Genomic DNA, 26,781 nt, shown 5'->3' on the forward strand with positions numbered 1-26,781 from the left:
TGTTGTTGGACTTCTGTGCTCGTCATGGATTGTCCATAACGAACACCATGTTCAAACATAAGGGTGTCCATATGTGCTCTTGGCACGAGGACACCCTAGGTCACGGTTCAATGATCGACTTTGTTGTCATTTCATTTGATCTGCGGCCACATGTTTTGGACACTCGGGTGAAGAGAGGGGCGGAGCTGTCAACTGACCACTACCTGGTGGTGAGTTGGCTCCGTTGGTGGGGGAGGATGCCGGTCAGACCTGGCAGGCCCAAACGTATTGTGAGGGTCTGTTGGGAACGTCTGGCAGAGTCTCCTGTTAGGCGGAGCTTTAACTCCCACCTCCGGGAGAACTTCGAACATGTTCCGGGGGAGGCGGGGGACATCGAGTCCGAGTGGGCCATGTTCCGTGCCTCCATTGTTGAGGCGGCTTATTGAAGCTGTGGCCGCAAGGTAGTTGGTGCCTGTCGTGGCGGCAACCCTCAAACCCGCTGGTGGACACCGGCAGTGAGGGATGCCGTCAGGCTGACGAAGGAGTCCTATCGGGCATTTTTGGCCCGTGGGACTCCGGAAGCAGCTGACGGGTACCAGCAGTCCAAGCGGCATGCGGCTCGGGTGGTCGCTGAGGCAAAAACTCGGGCATTGGAGGAGTTCGGAGGGGCCATGGAAAAAGACTTCCGTATGGCTTTGAGGCAATTCTGGTCCGCCATATGGCGTCAACACTGTTTATAGTGAGGGTGGTGTGCTTCTGACCTCGACTCGGGACGTTGTGGGTCGGTTGGCCGAATACTTCGAAGACCTCCTTAATCCTACCGGCATGTCTTCCATTTAGGAAGCAGAGCCTGGGGACTTTGGGTCGGGCTCTCCAATCTCCGGTGCTGAGGTCACCGAGGTGGTTAAAAAGCTCCTCGGTGGCAAGGCTCCGGGGGTGGATGAGATTTGCCCGGAGTACCTTAGGGCTCTGGATGTTGTACGGTTGTGTTGGCTAACGCGATTCTGCAATATCGCGTGGACATCGGGGGCAGTTCCCCTGGATTGGCAAACCGGGGTGGTGGTCCCCTGATTCAAAAAAGGGGACCGGAGGGTGTGTTCCAACTACAGAGGGATCACACTCTTAAGCCTCCCTGGTAAGGTCTATTCGGGGGTTCTGGAGAGGAGGGTCCGTCGGATAGTCGAACATTGGATTTAGGAAGAGCAGTGTGGTTTTCATCTCGGCCGTAGAACACTGGACCAGCTCCATACCATCAGCAGGGTCCTTGAGGGTTTATGGGAGTTCGCCCAACCAGTCTACATGTGTTTTGTGGACTTGGAGAAGGCGTTCGACCGTGTCCCTCGGGGAATCTTGTGGGGGGTGCTCCGGGAGTATGGGGTACCAGGCCCTTTGATACGGCCTGTTAGGTCCCTTTATGACCGGTGTCAGAGCTTGGTCCGCATTGCCGGCAGTAAGTCGGACTCGTTTCCGGTGAGAGTTGGACTCCGCCAGGGTTGCCCTTTGTCACAGATTCTGTTCATAACGTTTATGGACAGAATTTCTAGGCGCAGCCAAGGTGTTGAGGGCATCCGTTTTGGTGGCTTTAGGATCGCATCTCTGCTTTTTGCAGATGATGTGGTCCTATTGGCTTCATCAGACCGTGATCTACAGCTCTCGCTGGAGCGGTTCGCAGCCGAGTGTGAAACGGCCGGGATGAGCTATGGCATGCTGCCTTAACAATAATCTGAATCCTTTCCGTCTTTGATTTCACATCTGAAGTTGTATTTATTACTCCTGCAATAAAAGTTACCCTTTTTTTCCTCTTCAATTTCCCTTTCAACCATTTTCATAACCTTTTGGATTACTTGTTTTTCTCCTATCAAAGATTTGTCATTTTGTTTCTCTTTCGCAACCATTTTACATACTTCTGCGTATGTTACTTTCTGCATAACCTTTGTTTTCTGTATAATTGTTTGCTGTTTCATCACTTCACAACCACAGCACTTTGGTTTTACTCCAACTCCACATTTTCCATATTCATGGTCTCCAGAACATTGGGCACATCTCCTTCTACCTTTACACATTTTTGCAACATGGCCAAACTCCTGACAGTTGAAACATCTCACTGGTTTAGGCACACATTCTCTGACACTAAATCTTATCAAACCAAAGAAAACCTCTTTTGGCTTCTTTTCTATCTTCTTTTGTTTCAAACTCCACCAACACAGTTTCCATTTCTACTTTCTCTGAACCCTTTGTCAGTCTTCGTGCTCCTTTTACTTCCCTATTTCTTTCCTTTAAATTCCCAACTAAATCTTTCATATTTACACTGAAAGGCACTTCTGTAATAATTCCTTTACTTCCATTATTTATTTTTTCACCCACTCTAACAACTGCTCTAACTTTGACTTTACACACCCACCCAAGTTTCTTCGCCTTTTCCAACTGATCTTCCAAATTACATCCAATCAGAAGATTTCCGCATCTCAATATTTTAGCATGTTTAATTTCTCCAACATGTGCTTTAAGTGCTTTTGTTAACTTAAGTGGATCAATCTTCTTCACCCCTTCTCCTTCATCAAATTTTACTATGATATTCATTATTGAATTTTCTGGATCTTCTACTCTTTCCTCAATACCTTCACTATCAGTGTCTTCTGTACTTTCCTCACTTCGCTTTGTCCTCTTTCTTTCAGTGGCTCGCTGCTTCTTTCCACCCTTCTCCACCTTTTCCCACTCTTTTTCCTCATTTTGACAACCCATCCCTTCCTCTTCCCTACAATCCATACTATTCCAGTTACTTCTTTCTAAATCCATCGTTGCCTTATTCTAATTTTAGTCACATTTATCATCAAAAGTTCAAATTCAAAGTTGTAAGAGGCAAAGGCTGTCGCTCCTCTGCTCCCCAGCTGAATCAGGATGTTACTAGGCGCTTAAGTACATATGCGAAAAACAATATCGCCATCTAGTGTTTCTTTGGAGTATAACATGTGCACGTTTATTAATTTTTATTGTGTTCGACCCATCCTTCTCAATTCTTCACTGATTTTTGACTAAATATGAATCGCGCCGCAGATACGGGCCATATTGTTTCTTTGCTCATCTCTGTGTGTGTTTGTTTATTTGTCTATTAGCAAATATCATGAAACCTTTGGAAAGTAATTACTGGGTGTAAATCTCCAATTCAACCAAATTCAAGATGGAAACACGAAAATAGTTGTAACTCAGTGAGTTTCACATATATCAATTTGAAATTTGGTATGGTAGTAGTCATTTAGAGGGCTATCTGATTGCACAAATTTTGCTTTGAAAACTTAGCCATTGGCTTTTAAAGTCAACTCTGTTTAAATCCAATGCCACAAACCAACAATACCATTCAAAAATCTACTAAACAAAGGTGTCTTTAGAATTAAAAAGCCTTTAACCTAAACCAAAATCTTCTCATTTAATGCTTCCATTTGTTTCTGTACAATATGTTATTGCCTTATAATTGTATAATCCAGGGCTGGAAGATTTGATCAATTCAAGACTATTGCTGTAGCCATTTGAATATGTCAGAATGGGGTTTGAACTCTGCAACAGAAAAACAGAAGAAACAATTTAAAAACTGTTTTTTTTAACCACTATTCAGAACATTTTATTTATTTGTTTGTTTATTTACTATTTATTTATTTACATTTAATCACAAGGTCCTACAGTTCAAAACATCTCCAAATTTATATGTAGTTGAATGTATTTCACTTCTGAACAAGAAAATAAAATCAGGGGTTCTTGTCCTTTTCCAGGGTAAAACTCTTCCGACTTCTCCAGCGCAGCAGCTTGAGGAAGTTCAGGCTGGCGTTGAAGACCTTATCATGTTCAAACACCATTTTGTAAAATGTTTCAATTGGAAGGTCACCATTAGGGTCAGCATATTTAAGTGTGGTCATAGGGGTGTAAAGGGTGTTTGTCTGATGACGAAAAGGAGGATTCTCCATGGTGATGATCTTGTGGGTATGCTGGGAAGAAAAACACACAGCAAGCACAAATCATAAACTTATACAATAAGTTTTCTCTGCTGCTGGTTAGTAATTGAGTGACAAATGATGAGTTAAAGCATATTTTGGGGTTGACCTAAAGTATACCTCGGCGACGTCCTCAGCAGTTTGCCCAAGGGTTTCGAAGATTTGTTTGTAGTTCTTCAGGTAGATGTTTGTGAACATGTCAGCAGTCACTTTGTCCGCTTTGCTGAGATCGGTCTTCAGGCCCTCTTCATAGACCTTACGCTCAAACTCTGTTATCACTGGACCTGGTTCAATCAGGCTGATGCTGAGACATGAAGAGAAGTGCAATGAAAAAAGTTGTATTCCATTTAAAAGGATCATCATGTGTAGTAACCAAGACCTAACTGACGGAAATGCAATCCTTGTTTTAATTAAAGTCCACCTTCATACCAAACGTTTATACTAAGATCCTCTTATTTGGAGAAATGACAGAGATATAGCCGTTTTGGTCAAACCTTGTAAATAACATTAAGTGAAATCTCTTGTGATATCTTGCAAAATGTTTTAGCATTTGTAGTCTGTGTTATTAATGACTCTCAGCTACTCCTACATCAAATTTTAAGTATCTCTAAACTTGATTTAGTAATAGTCATTTTTTTGTGTGTTGGCTAAGACTGATTAGCTCTAGCAGCCATCTTAAATTAGGTTGACACCAAAAGTTAATCAACTGTAGATGTACATTTAGTGATTACTCTCTGAGAGGTTCATTAAAATCTGCCCAGTGATTCATGAGATATTTTGCTAACATGACAGACAAACACACACATGTACACAGGCCCTTTTGCATTTGGCAGTGGGCGATAATCTATTGCTCCAATCTGTCTTTCAAACAATGCTCCAAAAGATATTATCTTAAATTTTGCGTTGCTGGTTGGTGCTGTGTTTGAACATGTCTGAATACAGGGCATGCTACAGATGCTCTTTGCCAAAACATACTTTAATTGGCATATTTTCTTTAACAGTGGGTAGACCGTGACAGTAGGGGTATTTGTTGTGTAATGTGACTGCACAGATGTTTCAGTTATGAATAAGTCTGATTTACAGGTATTTTTATATTAGTGATGCTCATTTGAAAACCTGTATAAAATAAAGGTATAGCATGCTCGGAAAGGAAAGGAAAGGAAAGGAAAGGAAAGGAAAGGAAAGGAAAGGAAAGGAAAGGAAAGGAAAGGAAAGGAAAGGAAAGGAAAGGAAATGAAAGGAAAGCATGTCACCCGTCCCCTTTTACACCAGATTTTTTAACTAAAATCAAATTATGATAAGAAGGGACAGTGTTATAACTGTTTTGGGGAAAACTTTAAAATAAAATTACACACAATCTCATGCAATATTGCAAGAGTTGTTAGTGCAAAGGTCCCCAACCCTGGACCATGTGGCTTATACTGTCCTGCATGGTTTAAATGTTTCCCTGCTCTAGCACACCTGATTCAAATAAATGAAGTACCTTCTCAGAATGTCATCAAGCTTTGCGGAACCCTGTCAATGACTCATTTGTTTCAGTGAGGTGTGCTGAAGCAGGGAAACAGCTAAAACATGCAGGATAGTGGGCTACGAGAACCAGGGTTGGGGACCTTTGGGATAGTGCTCAGGGTATGTGTTGAGGATGACTATTAGCTACTACCACATCAAAATCTGTCCAGTGGTTCATGAGATATTTTGCTAACAAGCAGGGTTACCAACAGTTAATGTCAAAGATTTAAGCAACGACATGACACAATGTGTAAAACTCAGGGTATGTGTTGTAAATTAGTCGCAGCTACTACCACATCAAATATTAGTTTAATATCTGTAAAACTGACTTGGGTTAGAAACATTTAATGTTTTCTCAAATTAGACAAATGTAGCGGCCATCTTGAATTGAACTAACTCAAAAGTTAATCAGTTGTACATTCAGGGATTACTTTCTGAAACTTTCATTAAAATCCATTTAGTGGTTTATGACATTTTTTTGCTAGAACAACAGACAAACGAATACTGGCACATACACCCACCTTTGGCAGCAGGCATAATGAAATATGTAAGCATGGGAGGAGTTTCTGCTTCGCACAGACCCAATAACTTACCTCAGATTAAACCTCAGGGCCTGCACTGCTAAGCTTTCACAAAAGCCTTCCACTGCAAACTTGGACGCTGCATAGACATCATTGAACAAAATTCCTAAAACAGAGAAAGACACCGTCAGGCCACTGTGTCATAAATTAAATGCTCTGACGACAAATGGGTCTAAAGCAGACGCTAGAATGAACAGTAGCTAAAATTTGCAAAACAGAAGCTAAAATTTGTAAAATAAAATTAGCAAAACTGTAGCTAAAAGTAGAAAACAAATACTAAAGCTAAAGTATGCTAAACAGTAGCTAAAAATAACAAAAGTGTAGCCCAAAGGTGAAAGGAGAATAATGAAAGATAAACACTGAAAGTAGTATAATAGTAGCTTAAGTTGGAAGTTGCAAAACAGTGGCTAAAATCTCTGGAGTCCATGATGCTCACCCTGGATGCCCATGACGCTGCTAATGACCACAATATGGCCTTTTTTCCTTTTTTTCATATCAGGCAGAATTTCCTTCAGTAATCGTACAAGCCCAAAGAAGTTGGTGTCCATGACCGTCTTCATCTCATCAATGGACTGGCACTCAATGGGTCCAATAAGGCCCATCCCAGCATTACTTACTGCGACAGATAAACAAGGACAGCAGCACTTATGTTCAAGGCCATACATATGCTACTGAATGAAGCTATATTCATAAAGGCAAAAATCGTTTCAGACAAAGTGTATGTCTGAAACCTCAGGTATTTTTCACTCGTTTGTTGAAAATAATGCAGACTTACTGAGAATGTCCACCCTGCGCTCAGGCAAACTGTTCACACAGGCTTTAATGGATTCCTCACAACAAACATCCAGCTGCTTGATCTCCAAGGTTCTGCCCAGAGTCCGACCAGCTGCTTCTATCAGCGGCTCTGCCTTACTCAGGTTCCTCATAGTGGCAAAGACTACAGCAACGACAACAACACCAAAAAATAAAAGCCCCAGTTTTGTTAAATTTAGAATTGGTTTTGCTAGTTTTACCTACTGTTTTGTTAATTTTAGTCACTGTTTAACTAGTTTTAGCATTAGCATCTGTTTTGCTTCTTTTATCTATAGTTTTGATAATTTTAGCTACAGTTTTGCCAAATTTAGCATCTGTGTTTTAATAATTTACCATTTCAATTTTAGCATCTGTTTTGCTACTTTTAGCTATGGATTCATTGCTTCTAGCTACTGTTGTGCTGCTTTTAGTTACTGGTCTGCTGCTATGCGTTTTTAGCTTGTTTTTGCTTTTTGTAACTTGTGTTCTGCTCATTTTAGCCTCTGTTTTACCCATTTTAGCATTTGTTCAGGTTGTTTTAACTTAAACAGTTAGTTTCAGCTTCTTCAGCAAAATGAAAAAGTTTCAAGTAAAACAGTTGAACAGTTGAAGTTTGACAATTATTTATATGTTGTTAGGAGGCCTAAACTGTTTAAACTACATTATTTATCTATACTATTTATGTACATTAAAAAAGCACAAAGATGCACAAAGTAAAGTTTTGGTAGTTTGCTGTAAAATAAACTGTTTATGTTTTACTGGTAACAATGGCTTAAAAGAACAGACAAACAGCCAATGGGGGAACTAAAAAACAGCATAAATGATGGCTTAAAGCTCTGCTCTTCTAAAACTTCAACCTGCTTTTCTTTCATTAGAAGGACAACTTTTGAATCCTCACATTCTTTCTTTCATACCTCATCTTTTCTTAACTCCTAAATAATTATGTGTCACCTCAGTTTTAGAGGTTCATCTGTAATTGATTACGACAGAAATCTTAAACATCTATTCTTTTCAAGTGTTCAATCTGGCAGGAGTTGTTTTAGAAAAGCAGCAAATCAAATAAATTTACCCATAAACCTCTTCTTCTCATCTTTTGCGATCCTGGTCGCCAGAGCAAGACCAATCCCAGAGGAGCAGCCTGTGATGAGTACCACCTTCTGGTTCATTTTGTCCACTTTGTCCTGCAGTTCCAGCAGCTCAGAATGGAGAACAAAAGAGGTGATGTAACAGGTGAGGCACTCTTAAAGCCCAATCATTAATCCACAGGGCTCCAACTCAGCAGAAGCCTTGTTCACATGACTTGAAGATTACATCAAGCTTAGGCACAACATTCTACTGCAGAGAGAGGATTGGAGCTAATTAGAGGAAGGCCATTGTTGCAGTGAAATGTTGATGTGGAAAACAGAAAAGACATGACAGCCAAAGCATGTGATTCAAAGCTTTTTAATGTTTTTATTTCAAATCAATATCAATACTTTTCTTTAAATTTTAGACCAGAATATGAATGGTGATGTGTAACATTTAAAGCAACAAAGATAATTCTTATATTCTAGTCCCTCATTTATAACAATTGTAAATCAAAGGAGTTCTGAGACAACTTTGGTCCATTGTGTTTTCTTTCGTGGCTTATAAAAGCCAGCTAGTTTTATTGATGCAAATAAATGAGTGGATGAAAACAGCAAAAAATAAAAATAAAAAATTTAAGAAAGCTTTAGTGAAGATTTTGTGACATTGTAAGCATAGAATTGTAAGATTTTGTCTAAAATCTGGTCTACACCTATACACAAAGGTATAAAATTTTAAGCTCATAGTATGAAGATTATGCATTACGTCTAGCAAGACTGATGTTTAGCAGAAGCTACTAAGTTGTATTTTTTTCTGCTAATACATTTTGATGTAGTCTTTCTACACTACAGATGAGCCTTGTCCCACATGTTGGTGTCCCAAGCATGAAACCAGCCCGTGAAGGACGGCGGCTCCTGCCCCTGCTTGATGGTGGTGATGGGGACTCCACGGCGGCCACTGGGGTCAGAATCCACATAGTCTTGGGCTAGGAGAAAAATCAAGAATACATTTTGAACTCGAGTCATTTCTGGAACTTCTCGTTTTCTCTAAAGGCTTTTATTTATTTTTTCGTACCGATCTTTGGAGCTCCTGCTTTCTCAGTTTCATTGGCTTCTTTTCCAATCCAAACAAAGATCTGGGGATGGAAATAACCAAATTAGTTTAGGAAATGGAAAAAAGGAGATACTCAAGTGTTTCATTGTGGTGGCAGACCTGATCCCAGCAGTCCAGAATCATGACATCATCAGTTGCCAGATCGAGCTGAGTGAAGTCACCAGGCACCTCTTCTGCCTACACATTGAGCAACATGTGATTATATGACCTTATCATATGAAGTTATGGATATTCACAACAAAACAAAATACAAACTTCCTAAAATTTTATTCAAAAAAGATGAAAACTTTAATACTCACAGTGAGCCGGCCAGTCTTGTTTGAACAGCCGAACAATCGAGGAGGTCTGACCACATTCTGCAGGGTCTTCGAGGTCTGATAGTTTCCCTTTCCACCCAGTGCCAACCAGAAACCATCTGACAACAAGTCGAAATGTGCAGTTTTACAAACAAAACAGTACTATCATCTTGCAGGGATTAAAGTCTTAGTTTGGGTTCCCACCTGGCTCTTTCGTCTCCTCCACCTCGGTGATAGTTCCTCCCAGAAAGGTGGCAACATACTTAGCTGCACTCATCTCGTCTGAACTTGCTGCTTTTCCCTTCCACACAAACAGGGAGTTGGGTAACTTCAGCACGAACACATCGTTGGTGTTCAAAGAGGAGACGCTGGCTGCCACCTGGGTCAGCGAGAAACAGAGTGAAGGAGGATTGGCCTTCCCTGTTCAGTAAAAATGCTTTGCTTTATGGACACTCATGTAGCAAACGAAGCTGACCTCAACAGCTCGTGTAGCTTTGGTGGAGCTCTGACGGATATGGAAGAGCCGTGTGCTGCCAGCCTTACTGTCTCCGCCCTTGCGGGATGTCCCACCCAAGTGGACGACCAAAGGCTTGTTTTTAAACAAGCTCACAAGATGTGGAGGTTCCTGACCCTGAGTGACCCGAACCTGAAGAAACAAATCAGTAGTTTAAAGTTGCTTGTTTATTCAAGTTGTGCTGAGGAATGTAATCCTCTTGTAGGACAAAATCAAGTCATTAAAGAAAGCACCAAAAGGGTTTCATATCCAGCTAAAACTTAATGTTCGCTTTTATCATTAAATGTTAATAAATAGTTCAAAAACTTACAAAACCTAAGCTTCTCTTAGCTTTGCTAACTTTAGCTTATATTTGCATTAAAACTGAAAATATTAAAAAGCATTTCAAAAAAAAACTATCATCCTCATTAGACAGACTAACTGGGTCATCATTTCCAGTTTTAGAACTTAGTTAACCAAAAGATATCAGAAGCTTAACAGTTTATATGTTATTAACATGTGACTATGATAACGGGCTAATTTCTCTAACGGCCTTACATTGTTCACTATTTAATCAATCTCTTGAGCAGAAAATACAAATATGGAGCCAGAAAAAGCAATCAGATAGGAACCTTTTTTTGACAACTCTAAGCACAAGAGTAACAATATCTGATTTATTTTGTTTTAAGTATATTTGTATATGCAGTGTTGTAAAAACTGATATCAAAATAGCAATTCAGTCATGTAAAGTCCAACTTTCTATGACCTGTCTAAACTATAAAAGACATTTCTTCTGTGAGGTATAGAGCTTCAAAGTGCTCGTTTTGACAAAATCCAATAATGTGTGAGGGCATTTTTCTCTCTTTTTTTCAAATGTCATTTACGCTGCATGATGTACTTCTATCCAAAGTCATAGCATGCTATTCCCATTGAAGTCATATGTTTTAATGTATCTTTGTGTGGATTTCCTAAAGCCCTGGGAGGACTGAAATAAATAATGTCTGGATAGTAATAAGAGCACTTCAGTATTTATGTTTTAATGCTTATGCCCCCCTCCCCCCACACACAAAAAATGTGAGATGTGCAACATCTTACCTGTGTGGCCACTCCTCCCATGGAGTCATCCAGTCTGACGGTGAGAAAAGCTGAAGCAGTCAGTTCATCGTGAGTACACTTCTGGCCTTGCCTGCAGCAAAGTTGCATGATATAGTCACATCGTTAGGGATTTATTTAATCTGTGAGCAAAATGAACCATAAAATCATCAGTATGTCTTAAAATCAAGATTCACAGCATGTCACTTAGTTGCACAGGATTTTATGAAAAATAGCATAAACATGGCTGAAGTGTGTTCATCTGTGCAAAAGCTGAAGTGGACTTTCCTACAGAATAACAATCCTCTGCAGGCCTGAAAATGATCAAAGAGGAGGTTAAAAAAGAAAAAATTGTAGGTTATCAAATGGCCAGCACAAAACCTATATATGAGTCCCACTGTATTGTTGTGACTTGAAAAGTCACTCAAGAAAAACCTCAAATATCTTGTAATTGAAAAAGTCTGCATTAACAAGTGGTTAAAAACTTAGCAAAATGATGTCAGCAACTCATGGGCACTGATGTAAAACTTCTACATAAAGTTAGATCTGCTAAATGCAGCAAAAACACCCTTTGAGGCCAAGGATGCATTTGCTTGATCATAATATTTTTGCAAAGGTAATGATTTTAAGATCTAATAAGTTGTTTTTTATTTATCTCCATTATCTGTAGGAATTGTATAAAATGTTCCGAAGAATACCCTTAAGTTGTTTTTGTAAGAAACATTTTGGCACACAATTACTTTGCATACTTCAAGTTTTCCTTCTTATTTTGAGAGTTGAAATGTATTTTCTATTGGTTAATATCATTTGTATGGAGCACATTCCTAATGGCAAAATGTGAAGTTGTTGTTTATTACGGCCCCAAAACCTATTATGGTTGGTCACTTCATAGCTATATCTGGTCATGTAGAGAAAGTTGCACTAACCATGTGTAGATGATGTGCTTCTGTCTGCCACCATCATTGTAGGAGTAAAGCAGCAGGTAACAGTCACCACCATAGAAATGTCCATAACTGGCGGGGTCCACCGGGGCTTTATCCTTTCCTTCCACACGCCAGATCTATGAACACCCAACACTGTCACATGCATGCTTTCACATCTGAAGATGAGCATTTACAGCATGACTGTGGCTAAAAATACTAACACTACCTGGACTTTCCCAGAGCCGTCATCCACCATGCTGTGTTGGGCAGCCATGGTGTTGTTGCCGTGGAGTTTGGAGGAGTCAAAGGGAATCTGCTCCACTTTAGCAATGCGACCCACAGTGTAAGTCTTTCCTGTGGTCTCCCCCTCTAACCATTTGAAAAAGAACTGTTTAAACATCATGTTCTCACTTCCTGAAGGAATTACCTGCACCTGCACTTGGCAGAAACACAAAAATTATTAAGAATATTTATTAACAGCGTGTGATGGGATGGAATGACTTTTGAAGGCAAGCTGTGTGTCTACATTACCTTTGTTTTTGAGGAGTATTTTTTGTCTTCAATAAACTTGTGTGCAGCAGTCATTGCAGCTTTACGCTCCTCTGGATTTGCATCTTTTCCTGCGGTATGAGGTGTAGTACAGAGATCAGAACTGACAAACTTTGGTAAAATCTGTGAATGAGTCATTTGTGCTGACAGACAACTTCATGCTTTCAACAAACTATGCAGTGATAAATACCCAAAACAAAATGCTTTAAGAAGAAGCAAAATAAATACAAACATGTCAGAAAATTTATTACCTTTCCAGACAAATATGTTGTTATTTGCTCCATCGTCCAAGATGTAGCATTCATTTTGGGAGAGCATGGTTTGTTTGAAGGGACCATTAGACAAAAAAGATGTAGTCATTTCACCAGTAGCATCAGAAATCTAGAAGTAACAGGGATAATTAAAAACCTTTCCACTACTTATTCAAAACCCTTAGTTACTATACAGTGGGTTGTAAAAGCATTCAACCTGTTTCAAATTCAAAAATAATTTAGATTAATAGAGGTAAATGAGGAAATAAATAAGTCTAAAAGCATAAAACTAAAAAGGGGTGTGTGCATATATATTCACTCCCCAAAATCATCACTTTGCATAGCCACCTTTTACAATAATTTCTGTGGCAAGTCTAATCATTAAGAAGAATTGCCATTCTTCATGGCGACACTGCTCCAGCTCCTTCAATCTGGATGGGTGCTGCTTTTATACAACAGTGTTTAAAGCATTAATGTCTGGGCTTTGACTGGGATGTTCCAGGACATCCGTTTGGTTCTCCTTTAACTGGAGTGTTGCTTCAGCTGTGTTCAGGGTAATTGTCCTTCTGGAAGGTAAACCTCTGTCTCAGTCTTAAATCTTCCCAACAGGTTTATTTCTTTATATTTTTCACAATTTATATTTTGTTTTGCTCTGATCAGTTACTCAGTCTGTGCCGATTTAAAAAAAAATCCTTCCATCATGATGCTGCCACTACCATGCTTCACTATGGGGATGGTGTTCTCACCATGATGAAAGGTACTGGGTTTGCACCAGATGCTGTGTTGTCTTTGATGGCCAAAATTATCATTTTAGTCTCATCTGACCACAGCACCTTCTTTCAAATTTTTCCAAATGGTCCACTTTATTTTTGTTTTTAAACAACTGGGTTACTATTCCACAAAGCCCAGCTCTGTGCAGTATGCATCTTGTAGTGATCCTAGGGACAGATACTATCATCTCTGCAGAAGAGCTGCTCAGCTTTGTCAGGGTGTTGGTGGACGACCTTCTCTTGGCAGGTTTGCTATTATGGCTTCATCTTTTCATTTTCTAATAATGGATTTAATGGAGCTTTGAGGGATGTTCTCCAAAGCTTTGTCTCTAACCTGTGTGGAACATTCTTTAGTTTTCATGCTGTCTCTTGTTTTGTTATAGCCCTTACCAGGGGTGGAAATTAGCACCCGCCACCGGCCAAATGCGGGTAAATATTTGAAGTGGCGGGTGAATTTGATCAACACACACGCCACTGTGGTGGGTTGGCAATTTGAACAGCAAAGGTGTTATTTGTCCTCTTGACATATAGGGGGCAGCAATGTGCTCGAGTTGCTGCTAAATGCAAGAAGGAGAAAAGTTTAGCAGACACTCTTTACCAGTTGGTGGCGGTATTGATTCCTTCAGTTGTTTACCAACCACCAATAAAAATCAGGAAGAAAAAGAAGAAACAATTTGAAGAGTAGCATTAGCAATGTAGCAGAACATTTCGGGAGTTAAGCGGGTGGCAGACAACACAAATGTTTTTCAGGAGTAGTCGAGGGAACCGAAAGTTAAACAACGTTTTTTTTTAACTAAATAATGACGTCATGACGTCGGTCAGTGTGTGTTCGCGCCTACGGCCAGTGTTCTGACGATCTGTGCTTCATCGTCAGATTTTCCTACCGTAGCACGGCTAAATAGCTATGTCTAACGGTTGGTGCTACTCGTCAAAAACTGCTACCGTCACGTTTACAAACAGAAAACTACAGCGGTTCATGTTAATGTTAAATATCATCGAATACTGAAGTGGAAGCTTAGGAGTTATGCTTAGCATAGCATTGGAACAATTTATATCCACGACAAAAACCTTTCTAAAACCACAAAAATCACTACCTTCATCAGAATATCCTACCTGTTAAATATAAGCGGGTAGGACAAATAGATCTATGCATTAAAAGCAGCAAGTGTCTGAAAAATATTACAACTTAAATACAAAAATTTACAAAAGCACAAAAAAAATACTTCAAAAACCCTCAACAGAAATAAATTTCACTTGTCTGAATTTTTTATGTACAGATATGCATCTTTTAATGGTTTAAAATAAAAATATAAAAAAAGAAAAATCTAGTTATTTCCATGCAGTGTCCAGAAAGAGGTGTTCAGCTTGTAGCGCACCACAACTGCTTCCACCCGCCTCCATCATCATCATCATATGAAATAACTTTTTGTCACAACAAAAATAGTGGCTGGTAAAATATTTGTCCACCAGCCACTTAATTTCCACCCCTATTTAGAGATTTTGCACTGGTTTTGATTCTGATAATTATCAAAACAAGTGCATTCAAACTGAGCTCATTTAACACTTAGATTGCCAACAGCTGAATCTTATTTAAATAAGAGTTGGGGCTTCAAAGCAAGAGTGGTGAGTACATATGCACACATTTCAGTTTTAGATATTTTATAATTATTTTTCCTGTTTAACACACACGAAAACATAAATCATACACACAAAAACATAGACTGCAGACTAACATATGAGCTTGAAGAAAAACTAAAATATTTATTTTTGTCACAAAATCAAAACTGGGAGACTAAATGAACAGGGGCTGATGAGAATATTGAAGACAGGTGGGTTAATGGTAACAGGGAACAGGTGAAGGTTGGTGCGGCATGACAGAGGAGCAGAAGCTGAAGAACCCAGGATCATGACAGTTTATGCCTTTTTAGCTTAGTGTTTTCAAAGATGGCACTCAGTATTAAAAGTTTGAGATCTATTTCATCATAAACAACCACAACTGAGTTAATCTGTCAAAGTGTTGAGCAGAAAAATGACTAATTAATAAAAGTAGAATCATGTTAACTAGTGGTCCTGTAAATGTTGTGCATGCATATTTACCAAATACAGAGATGTCATGGTCTTTTGTTTCTTTTCCTCAGTTATATCACAGCCTCCAGGTGGGAGCTCTGGCATTGGTCCAAGTTCCTATAAATAAGCAAAGTATTGCAACTGACATATTTTTTAAGGATTCTATTGAACAAGTAAAATGCCAGTGACAGATGTTGCCAAGTGCTTTCTAAGAAAATAAAAAGCTCACTTCTATGACAGCCTCTGGTTCAGAACCTTCTTCAGTCATGTGCACTGATGCGCGCCCTTTTCGCTCATTGTCACGGATATCATTGGCCATCTGAGTGGTTTTGAGGCGCTCATAGCGATTGCTTTCACTGCCAGACCAATGGTAGATGTCCTTTTGTTTTAGCAAAAAAGAAGATAAAAAAAACCCATTGTGGTGAAATATTGATTTAGGCATCAATTTTCATTATCTAGTTTTTATTCTAATTTACCTTTCCCAGGTCAATGATGAAGCAGTCTCCTTTGTTGAAGCTAGCCCAACACAGGTCCACCTCTGTGGCTTTGATCAAACGACGACCTTTAACATGCAGCAGACGCTTCACATTCATGTCATTGGTCACTGCATGTTTGAAGCCTGAGGCCACTCCCCCTTTCTGTAAAATAAAAAAGTATTCCATCAAGTGGGAATGCAAATAATTTATAAGAAAGGACAAGGAGGTTCCATTTTAGGACAATTGGACTTTTGCATGCATTTTAATGAATTACCTGAAAGTTGTAAGGATGTTCTGTTTTCTCAGATAGGTGTTTATGAACAACAAAAATCTTCATAAACTTTGAACTTACAATCAGTCTTTCAGTCCATCTTTGGGGTGTGTTTCCACAGAAGATTGTTCACATAAATGTGAATCTGACAAATCTAAATGAATGTGATAATCATGGCAACATAAAACAGGCTCTGAAAATAGGTTTTCTGCACTAAAATCTCTATTTTGTTACTATTAATATTTAAAAGTGTTCAGTGAGCAAAAGGAAAAACAAAATAGCAAAGAGGGGAAGTTATATTTTTTTCCATGAGTGCCCAGATGTCGGTTCATGCAGTCATTGGGTGTTTTGGCATTGACAGAGTGTCTGTGTTTGCCTTATTTGCTGGTTCAAATTCTCTATAAATACCTTCCATGGAATCATTGGGAAAGCAACCTACCACAACTCCAGAAGCTCCCAGATGACAGTTTGACTTTTCTTTTTAAACATCTGCTTTGCTTTAAGTCAGCTCATTTAGCTGCTTTTATTTAGTCTTTCTATACTGACTCTTGTTGAAAAGTGAAAAACAATATTTAGTCTCTGTTGTTCACAAAATCACAGCTTTCACATTTGGACAAACATGTAAAAATAAAACCTAACATAAACTCAGGAGGGTTTAGTTTTTTACCTTGTACTTGATTCCAGACTTGAAGTAGCCAAGAAAAGTGACCGACTCCTCGTTTTGAAACTCGTTGAACTGCACTGGATGTCCCTTCAAGTGGTCATCCATCTGAGTTAGGAAAATGGCAGCAGCTCCACTTTCATCTTTTGAAGCTTCATCTCCTGCAGTGCAATGAATTAAAAGGAAAAAAAAGGAGTCTCAGCTGAATAAAAGAGTGACTTACTTTGGACAAGCAGACATAAGAAGGGATCTGTGTTTTACCGATCCATGAATGCACGTTGAAACAAGGACCCTGGCTGGTGTGGAGCACGATGTAGGCGTCTCCGGTAAAGAAATCCCCATAGAGCTGAGGTGGAACAGGTTTCAAATCCATTTTCTCAACTCTCCATACCTGCAAACCAGGCTTCTTTCCTGCAGTCTCAAACTCTTTGTGGACCATGTTGCTCTGGGTCTGAGGAGAGATATAACTTCAATAACAAGAACTTTCTTGTGTCACAGAAACAATATAAATCCAAAATACAAAGATCACATTGTCACACTGTCAGTTTCTTCTTTTGACTGGCAGAAATGTACTTTTGGTGCCTGAATTATACATATACATAACCCCCTTTTTAAAAATGTATGGCTCCTTCATGGCCCCTGGCTTGGAAAACATCAGAACTCTTACTGGTTTTTTGTTTTGTCAGAATAGAGCTGCCAATCCCCACCTTAGCTGTTAGTTTGACACATCACAAAGATAAATGTGGAACTAAACTGCCTTTTCAAGAGGGCGTTATTTTGCTTTATTTAACATCCAAATAAAGCTTAATGCTTTCCAAGAACACACATTCATCCTACATTTATTTTGCTGCTTAACCTGTAAAACAGGCATTAAGTGCCTGAGCTGCTTCTGGAGTAAAATGATTTGATGTATCAGGGTGTGTCCACTCCACCTCCTCCCAAACTGTACTACAAAATGTCTGTGGTTTATTTTAGATGAAGAGACATTCCCTACAGTCAGAGTGCATCCATCTTATCGTTCAGGGCTATTATGCTACAATTATGCCTCGGTGGGATATAACAGCCTTTCTCAATCACTAAGAGTGGAAGAAATAAACATTGTGCAGCAAACTGTTGGCAGCATCACATGGAAAAAACATTATTTATGCTGTTTTTCCTAAAAGAAACTTGAAAAGAAACAATAAAAATTCTGACTTAAACTGTTACATTTAGTTTGATGCCCATCAGGTTTCAGCATGACCACACTGAGCTCATGTGCGTAAGATCAGGCTTGCAAGGACTTGCTGCTGTTTCATAAATGTTATGCAAAGCAGTCACATTCAGAGGCACTGAAAACAGCTAGGACGTAAAACACTTTTTATTACCTCGTGAAGACAGAAGTCAGTTGCTGAGGGTGAAAAAGCTGCGCCACTGCTCTTCCTGCTTTCTGCACATCCTGTTTGCGCTGCCCTGGGCTATATAAGCAGAAGAGACGTCCCCCCCCTTGCACAGGGAGGTGTGTTCAACCACATCAGGGCTCAGCCTCCAAACGACCACACAACTTTCTTCATGCTGCAAAGATTTCTGAAAATAAATCCTGCTTCCATTACTTAGTTATGACTTTTTTTTTCCAGGGCGGCTCCCAAGACCTCAAACACAAGCAAGCCTGCCACCCAGCTTCATATAATAGTTATTCTATTACTCACAAAACACTATCTAATACAATATTTCCACACAATTGTTGATGCTTTTTGTGCTGCAGGATACAAAGACTATTTTATAGCAGATCAGTGCACCACTACACTGTCACAACAAATGTGTTACAACACCTTTAACATGACAACAGCCTGTACAGGAAAGCTAAATGAACTGGCAAATGGTAGTTTTTGCCTTTTTGTTATGGCATGCTTTCATGAAAGGCTAGTTATCCATTTGACTCAGTGTGTGTGTGTGTGTGTCTTTGTTTTTGTTCCCCTTTTAGGACCATTTCTCCTTTTCACACCAACTTGTTAGGACCCACTGCTACTTTTGGGAACCAAAGCCAGGTCCTAGCATGTTCAAATGCCATTTTTGGATTAGGGTTTAGGTAAGGGTTAGGCTACAGAAATTAATGGAAGATGAATGGAAATCAATGCATGGTCCTCGAAAGGATAGAAAAACAAATGTGTGCGTATTTCAGATAGTTTGTCAAAAAAAAAAAACATAAATGTTTGACTTTTGAGCTAATTTTGGGTGAGATCTTAAGACTGATGAGTTGTATTCCTGAAGATATGTTGCTCAAGTTCTTGTGAGAAAGCAAATTATTTAGATTTTTATATATATTTTTACTTTTATTGAAAATTACAGATAAATGGACAGCAGTTCAGATCAATCGACAGTTGCACAAAATCTTTTGGATGCACACAGACTTCAGCAGGAAATTAAAATGGAAAGACACCTGCACCTGCAGGCAGGTTTGACTTACAGCTCAGTGTGTCTTTGTGTGACTCATGTCCAATTAAGAAGAATCCCTTTCATAAGACAGCGCCATATGCTTCATCAAATGCTGCTATAGGCAGTTTGTGTGAAACCTTTTAGCGTTGTTGGTTCCAATAACAGTTCAAATCCTGAAAAGTTATGCAACATGTAATGCAGGAGCATTTTAGGTCCTGCAAGTTTGAACAGGTAGTGTGTTGGCAGTGTTGGTGCTCAGTCACTGTGCTAGAATAGTGCATGGGCTTAGTCTTGTGGTTGAGTATTGGTATGTCTGAAACAGGGACTTAGTTGTGTGTACTTTGCACAATGAGGCAGAATTTGCTGATGCAGCTCTGACAGTGGGAGTCGATGGAGCCAGCCCTGACCTGAGGCGACTGCTGGAGCTCAGAGGAGAGATTTGTGCCTTCGCTTTCTGTCAAGCTGCCAGTGGGCGTCAGCGTGGCCTCAGGCTTGAGCTGCTGACAGGCCAGAGCCAGACAGTCACAACTGCTGGACTTAAGCGCAGGCTAAAAACAACACAAACATATTTGCAAAATCATCCGTGCAGGCAGAGAAGCTGGGTATTTGTCATGGGTTGTACAATGACTTCCAAGAAATGGCCAGCTGATCTGGTTATTAAGGATCCTCTGCTTAGATTCCAAGAACTGAGGAGCCACCACCCTTGTTTTTTTCACCACTGTGATACTTGTTTCCTGCATCAGTATTTAAACTTCAATTTGTATATATAAAATAAACTGTTTGTGCAAATTATTCATCAAAGTTATATCAGATACGCACCAAATGTTTTGTATTTAGTACACATCGGCTACTATTTGAGTTACATGTCATACATCAGTGATTCACAAACTGTGTTTTGCTTTCAAGCTAACTGACTTTAGCAACCACAAAAAATGAATACAGCTTGGTAAGTTTTACAGATTTGTGCTGAAATTCGGTGTGGTAGTAGCTGAGATTCATCCCCAACACATACTTTGAGCACTAAGAAATCCAGCAAGATCTTTGTTTAAAACTTTGGCTTGCAAAGTGGCGGGCAATATGCACTGCTTCAAGGAATGCTAAGCCCTTAATCACTTATATATATTTATGAGGACAGGTTTTATTTTTTGTAACAGTTGAGGCTAAGTATGCTTGTGGTAGTCATTTATAAAGGTAATTTGATTTTTGTATATTTTCTCAAGACCCCCAGCTTGGTGTTTCATAAGCCCAAATGGGGTCCTGAACTCAACATTTGTCAAGAAGGGGGGAGACGGAGGCGAACCCAGGACACGGACTCATTGTGATAAAAATAAAACTAATTTATTAAAGTAAAATATAACGAAACAAAAAGGTTGGAGTGGCAGCAAAAACAAAGTCGAAACAAGGCAAGGCAAAGCAAAAACAAACGTGACGTGGAGCATGGAGCAAGGCAATGAGAAGAAAACAACTAGCATGACATGAACCAGAGGAATGACCGAGTGCAGAGTGGTGAACAGAGACCGGTTTTAAAAGACTGAGGGAGAGATGAAGATTGACTGCAGCTGTGACACACAACAAGGAACAGGTGAGGTGGGCGTGGCAGGCATGAACCGGAAAACTACTGGGGAGGTGAAAGTGGCAAGACATGGACACAGAAACCAAGAAGACAGCTAAAGCAAAACAAGAACTACAAAGAGCATCAAACAAAGAACAAAACCCCAAAACACCAGAAACTGTGACAACATTGGGAACTACTTTAAAACATGACTAATCTATTAAAAGATCTTGTCATAGTTTTTGGTTTCTGTTTTTTGTTGTTTGTTTGTTTTTAATGTTTTGTATTCCTGGGTTCTAGTTATTGTGATGATGTACCTTGTTTCCTGTTTGTTTGTTCCTAATAAGCTTAACTGCAAATTATTTGCAGTTCCCATCTTCAGTATTTGTACTTCCATGTTTGTTTTATACCTTGCTGGTTCACCAATATTCCTTTTGTCTTGTTAATGTGTTTTTCAGCTGCTTAAGCACCTTTTCTGTTTGTGTACTTTACTTATGTTCTGTCAGTAAATCAACTTTGTTGAGTTCTGTTCTGTTGCCATTATTATGTCCTATTGCAAGACGGCCCCGCTGTGATGGTGTAAAGCAGAAGAGACTGTTTTAAAAAACTGCAGAAGAAGAATGAGACTGGGCAGAGTTCTGTACATGCATCTGGAGTCATGGCACACTTGCTATAATTAAGTTTGTGAGTTTAATAATCATCTTTTTTCACTACAACCGCCACAACAAACTTTCTTTACATTATTCTGCCTGACTGCTGTCTCATTGTCTTGTGTTTGGATCCCTCCATGGATTGTTGACAAATTCAAAATAAAATGATATGCTGTGATTTAGAAAACTGTACCTTTACATTTTTTATATGTATAAATGCTGCTGCTTGCATTTTATTTACTGCTTAGTTGCTAAAAACAAATGTTCATACACTAGCATTGAATTGCAATATTCTGTATTTCAAAATGACCAAATATGCAGAAACTAAAGCTGCTATAAAAATGATATGATAATATAATGGAGTATAAAAGGAAATGAAGTACATTGATCTTAAAACTCAAGTTTTAAAATTTGTGTTAAATGTTATAACACATATCATGAGCAAAATCTGCCATTGGGGCTGTAGCTGAGTGTAGTGAAGTGAAGTGAAGGCGATCCAAAGTGCTTTACAACACAGAAACAACAACAGAATCAAATAAACAACAATCGGGTACATACATAATCAAACACAGAGGTACAGAGAAATATCATAATTAAATACAGATCTATCATGTATAATCTAAATGAAATATAGAATAATCTAAATGAAATCATGAAACTAAACATATCTAAACATGAGCTAAAACAGTCAAAATAGTAGCTAATGTCTGGATCTACAGATGAACTTACCTGTTTCTGGATACCAGGACCCGTTTCTGGAACCCTCTTCTTGGACCTCACCGTCTCCACGCCGCAATACTCACCTCACATGTAAGAAAGAAACACAAAGAACAATTAACAACGCTAATGTCCCAAGAACCTGAATTTGTACCCGAAACTCACCTAGCGCCCTTCCTGCCGTTTCAGATCCACCTGGCCTCCTGTCACCTTGCACATTTTGCTAAAACCTGTAAATAAAACCACTTACCTTTTACTCTGTCTCCGTGTCTGGTTTCTAGTCTCACTCTTAAGACAAACCTGGTTTATATCAGTTTGTAGAGAGTTCGATGAATCATGTCACAGAGGCCACTGTCTTTGATAATGATGGAATGTTTATCAGCCAGCCCAGAGCAGATCCACAGATGTCCTTAGGCAGAGGGAGCAGAGCATTTTGTTTACATAAAATCCAGGGAGAAATTGAAGATAGCTGAAGAAAGTCCATCGTCAAGGTAGCCAGAATTTACAAAATATTAATTGTTTTGGGTCAGGCAGACTTGTTTTCATCTGCCTTGAAAGTCTTGCTGATACTTCTCAATGGCAAATCCAAACAGCCAAATTCCAGGTCCATTCCGCCTTAATTCGAGCAAGCAACTTTCTCCAAGATGTAACCCATATTATTGTTCATGAGTCCCGCAACCGCAATTCAGTCTGCGGTCCTGTAAAAGGATTGTATCCAACTTGCGATTCAGCTCCCGTAACAATCTGAGTGTAGTTCGCCAAACCCATCAAACGAATTTGACGATAAGTCAGGTAACTGCCTAATCCAAACAACAGAAATCCTGCTATCAAAAACCCAAATATGTAAAGATCTTCCAAAGACAAAAATTGTCAGACAAACAATATTCCATTTCCTCCAGGAATCCATTGTGTATCCAGCAAAAAATGTCTCCTCAGGGAAAACTGTCTCTCCTTCGCTCTGTCTACCCGTCGAGAAAATTTGATCAATTGCGTTGAGAGACCAGCTGATCAGATCCATAATTTATAAATTTTGGAGAATATGCAAAGAAAGGCTCCGAAAGAAAAAGCAGGGCTGAGAGGCAGAATGGGGGGAGGGGGGAATGGGGTTCAGGAGACAGAGAGTCAGAGAAAAGAAACACATCCGCCTTCCACCAGGAGCAGAGAGAGAGAAAAAAAAAATGTGCATAACTACTTTAAATTTACTGTTTATCACCTAATGTTGGTCAAAAAGCCCATTGATTCTATATGAAACATTAGAGGAACCAGTCCTGACTGATGTGACTGGACAGGTAATGAGTCCATGCTGGGAGGAAGTGGTGAATTGAAAAGCTATGGGGAAAAGAATCTGCACCATTTATGGAAAGAAGTTAGTACAACCTATGAAAAAGAAGATAATTATAAGTGAGATTAAGCCAATATCAAAAAAATAAAAACAGTAATAAAACAAAGAACATTTTGCAGGTGAATGTGAAATCTGCATTTACTTTATGTCATCCTGCATGTTTTTAAGGGTAATGTATTTTAACATTAAGATAATTGTGTGTAGCTGAGGCACTGTTAGTGAGTGAGTGAGAAAATTACGTGATGCATTATTATATTACAGGATTTATAGCAAATCCAAAACAACTAATTTTAAATTTATAATCAAAATCACATTAGTCTTAATACCTAACCTTTACCATATACTCACCAGTCACTTTAATAGATCCACTTGTTTATTAATTGCTTGTTAACACAAATAACCAATCAGCAGCAACTTAATGTCTTTAGGCCTGTAGACGAGTTGAAGATGACCTTCTGAGGTTCAAGCTGAGCATCAGAACAGGAAAGAAAGAGAATTTAAGGTCGTATTCAGACCTGACACATTTGGCAGAGTCCGTTTCCAGAGTTGGTCTGGATTTTTTGTGCAGGTGTGAATACAGTCATGCGAACTCCGGTACGGATCAAACAACCGGACCGAGACCCGCTTTTTGAGGTGGTCTCGGTCCGGTTCCAAAGGAACTCTGGTGCGGTTCGCTTCTTGTGTGAATACAGACCGGAGTTCAACCAAACTAACTACTTAAATCATGCGCCTTTTGGACTTCACGGGCCACTGTTGCTAAGCATCATCGGACAAACAGCATTATTTGCTTCTTCGAGTTGAGGCACGCATTTGCCGGCCGGCGCCGTTCCAAAATTAGAAGTGAAACGTTATTAAACCGACGTTGAATGAGCTGCTCTTGAATTTCAAATTGGTACTGTAATTGTACTAACAGAACAAATGTGCACATAACAAATACAGCACGCAGGACTTCTATCTTTATTTCCGGGTCTGTGCTCTGTGCTTCAACTGCTGCCCCCGTCTTTCTGTCCAATGGGAGCAATGACCGTCACCCACGTGGCTTTGTTTATAAATTATAGTCCGCTTACAAAAAAGCACAATGTGAATGCAAACCGCACCAAATGAAAAAAATAAAGTCCACTTTTGGTCCGGACCAAACAAAGGACTTTCCTGGTGTGAATACACCCTAAGTGACTTTGAATGTGACAAGATTGTCAGGTGCCACACGGATTGAGCTGAGAATTCCAGAAACTGATGATTAGTTGTGGCTGCCATCTTAAATCAGGTTGACTCCAAAAAGTTAATCGAGTCAAGAAGTACATTCAATAATTACTTTCTGAGAGGTTCATTAAAATCTGTTTGGTGGTTAATAAGGTATTTTACTAACAGACAGACAAAACTCACACATGCAGGTATTTATGGTTTATGAGACTAATGTGACTACTTAGTGGGTTATGAGGACATACTTTATCCAACATCTTGTCAACATAAAAATATTGTCAAAGATTCTATTGGACAGAAAGAAAACACACACACACAAGCACATAATTACTACTGAGCAGTATCTGAATTTCAGTTTTAGGGTCATATCAAAGTGAAATAAAAACAAGTCAGCAAGTTTGCTTTTATAATATATTTAGATTAATTTTGTATGGCAATATTCTTGGATCATAAGCAATCCCCGTAACCCTCAATAACACACTGACTTTCATTTACCAAGGTTTATCTCTGATATACGTTGGATTTGTATTGGATACAAGAAGAGAGAACAATAACTGAAAGTAAATACTACATAATGCTGCAGGGGAAAAGGAATTTGACTTTCAGTGTATGAGTTTAGCTCCAGAGTACAGCTGAGAGGCAGGTCAGGACCAGGTTTGTGTGAAGGCATTTGTTTTTTAGAAATGTTGTAAGTGTATATGCACTGTGAAGCTGTTAAGCACAAAAAAGACTTAAAGAAAAAAAATCCTGGAAAGTCTAATGTAAAATTAACAGCTATTTAATAGAAAACAGATGGACTTAAAATAAGCAGTTGTGGACAATTAATAAATGGATAACTGGGCAAAAGAAAACAATCCTAGTTACATTTAGTAGTGTAAGCTGGTTAATTGTCTTGCTGGTTTTTAACTGTTTCTGTGAGATGTTCTGTAAAGATCTTAAATTATTTCAAAGGTTCCAGTAGAAATAAACAAATGTGGCTGTGATGGCCACAGTCATTGTTAAGATGCTTTTTTAGACTCACTGTTTTTAGCCAGTGTTGTAAATGATGCAAAGCTGTCATAACAATAACATTTTTCATTGTGTTGATGTTGTCTTCACAGTTTAAATTTAGCACCTATTCACACAAACTGTTCCCAACCATTTATTAAACTCCCTGTTGTCTCTTCTGTACATGTCTTAGCATACAGTGGCTTTAGAAAGCAATACATAACTAATGTGTTACGTCAGGTCACGGAATTAAGTGTTGGCTGAAGATTGCCTTTGAGTTTATGATAAGTGTGACTTGTGTTAAAATACGTGCTGGGAATCACCTCAAGGCATTTAAAGAATTTTACAGGTGCACAGAGTAACACGTTCCCTGCTTCTTCATTACAGTAAAAATAAAAATCATGTGAAGTTAAATAGGACATTCAAATAAATAAAGTTACAAAAACCTGAATGTGAAAGGTGGAGGGAGTCAAATGGAAAACAAAATTGTTCCCTGTTCAGTCAGATTTTATTTTGGCAACGAATGCTTGTGCAGCTACTTCCTGCTACTTCTTTTAGTAAAGACGTTAGCCTTCATGTAACACACCCATGCTAAATTTTTTGCTTTAGTTTGTTTCCATTGTTGTTCAGTGTTTCCAGAATTTATGCTGTACCATGCTGATCTATTCATAATTTAAACTGGCCTCAATTTAACACAACTAAAAAAAAAAAAATTGCACTTCTTGAAGTAATGCATATAGCCCATCACATTTTTTGCCAAAGTTTTGAATTAAGATCATTATATGCTGAAAAATGACAGCGTTTAGTCATTTTAGTCAAATTCTGAAAATTAACTTATGCTTATTGGACACAGTGTTCCCTCGCCCGGACGCGGGTCACCGGGGCCCCACTCTGGAGCCAGGCCTGGAGGTGGGGCACGTTGGCGAGCACCTGGTGGCCGGGCTTTCACCCATGGAGCCCGGCCGGGCACAGCCCGAAGAGGATACGTGGGTCCCCCTTCCCATGGGCTCACCACCTATGGGAGGGGCCAAAGGGGTCGGGTGCAATGTG

The 26,781-nt window shown here is 39.3% G+C and overlaps 2 protein-coding genes across 2 annotated transcripts; both read right to left on the reverse strand.

Annotated features, from left to right (window-relative positions):
• Positions 1–3,587: 3,587 nt before the first annotated feature.
• On the reverse strand, positions 3,588–8,144 carry zgc:109982 (uncharacterized protein LOC553564 homolog). The gene is made up of 6 exons (XM_017433724.3): positions 7,914–8,144; positions 6,828–6,989; positions 6,489–6,668; positions 6,065–6,158; positions 4,083–4,266; positions 3,588–3,956 (listed from the first exon to the last, which is right to left on the reverse strand). Exons 1-6 carry the CDS (start codon positions 8,008–8,010, stop codon positions 3,720–3,722), a joined length of 954 nt encoding a protein of 317 aa, XP_017289213.1. The 5' UTR covers positions 8,011–8,144; the 3' UTR covers positions 3,588–3,719.
• Positions 8,145–8,271: 127 nt separating this feature from the next.
• scinla (scinderin like a) lies at positions 8,272–18,352 on the reverse strand. Its single transcript, XM_017433736.3, has 17 exons — positions 18,236–18,352; positions 17,133–17,322; positions 16,878–17,032; positions 15,940–16,101; positions 15,693–15,842; positions 15,494–15,580; positions 12,627–12,756; positions 12,358–12,446; positions 12,053–12,259; positions 11,830–11,963; positions 10,907–10,997; positions 9,794–9,964; positions 9,523–9,697; positions 9,322–9,437; positions 9,122–9,199; positions 8,984–9,044; positions 8,272–8,894 (listed from the first exon to the last, which is right to left on the reverse strand). The coding sequence occupies exons 2-17, from the start codon at positions 17,308–17,310 to the stop codon at positions 8,755–8,757; spliced, it is 2,124 nt and encodes a 707-aa protein (XP_017289225.1). The 5' UTR covers positions 17,311–17,322; positions 18,236–18,352; the 3' UTR covers positions 8,272–8,754.
• Positions 18,353–26,781: the final 8,429 nt, after the last annotated feature.

This window comes from Kryptolebias marmoratus, linkage group LG24, assembly GCF_001649575.2.
Source record: "Kryptolebias marmoratus isolate JLee-2015 linkage group LG24, ASM164957v2, whole genome shotgun sequence".
NCBI classification, from domain to species: Eukaryota; Metazoa; Chordata; class Actinopteri; order Cyprinodontiformes; family Rivulidae; genus Kryptolebias; species Kryptolebias marmoratus.

Excerpts from the sequence above, each read along its gene's own strand:
- scinla (XM_017433736.3), bottom strand. The coding sequence starts at position 17,310 with ATGGTCCACAAAGAGTTTGAGACTGCAGGAAAGAAGCCTGGTTTGCAG. Across the intron at positions 9,698-9,793 it reads AAGCTACACGAGCTGTTGAG|GTGGCAGCCAGCGTCTCCTC; the intron begins GTCAGCTTCGTT and ends TCGCTGACCCAG. Across the intron at positions 9,438-9,522 it reads GGAGGAGACGAAAGAGCCAG|ATGGTTTCTGGTTGGCACTG; the intron begins GTGGGAACCCAA and ends ACTTGTTGTCAG.
- zgc:109982 (XM_017433724.3), bottom strand. The coding sequence starts at position 8,010 with ATGAACCAGAAGGTGGTACTCATCACAGGCTGCTCCTCTGGGATTGGT. Across the intron at positions 6,990-7,913 it reads TGAGAAGAAGAGGTTTATGG|TCTTTGCCACTATGAGGAAC; the intron begins GTAAATTTATTT and ends TCGTTGCTGTAG. Across the intron at positions 6,159-6,488 it reads CAGCGTCATGGGCATCCAGG|GAATTTTGTTCAATGATGTC; the intron begins GTGAGCATCATG and ends TCTCTGTTTTAG.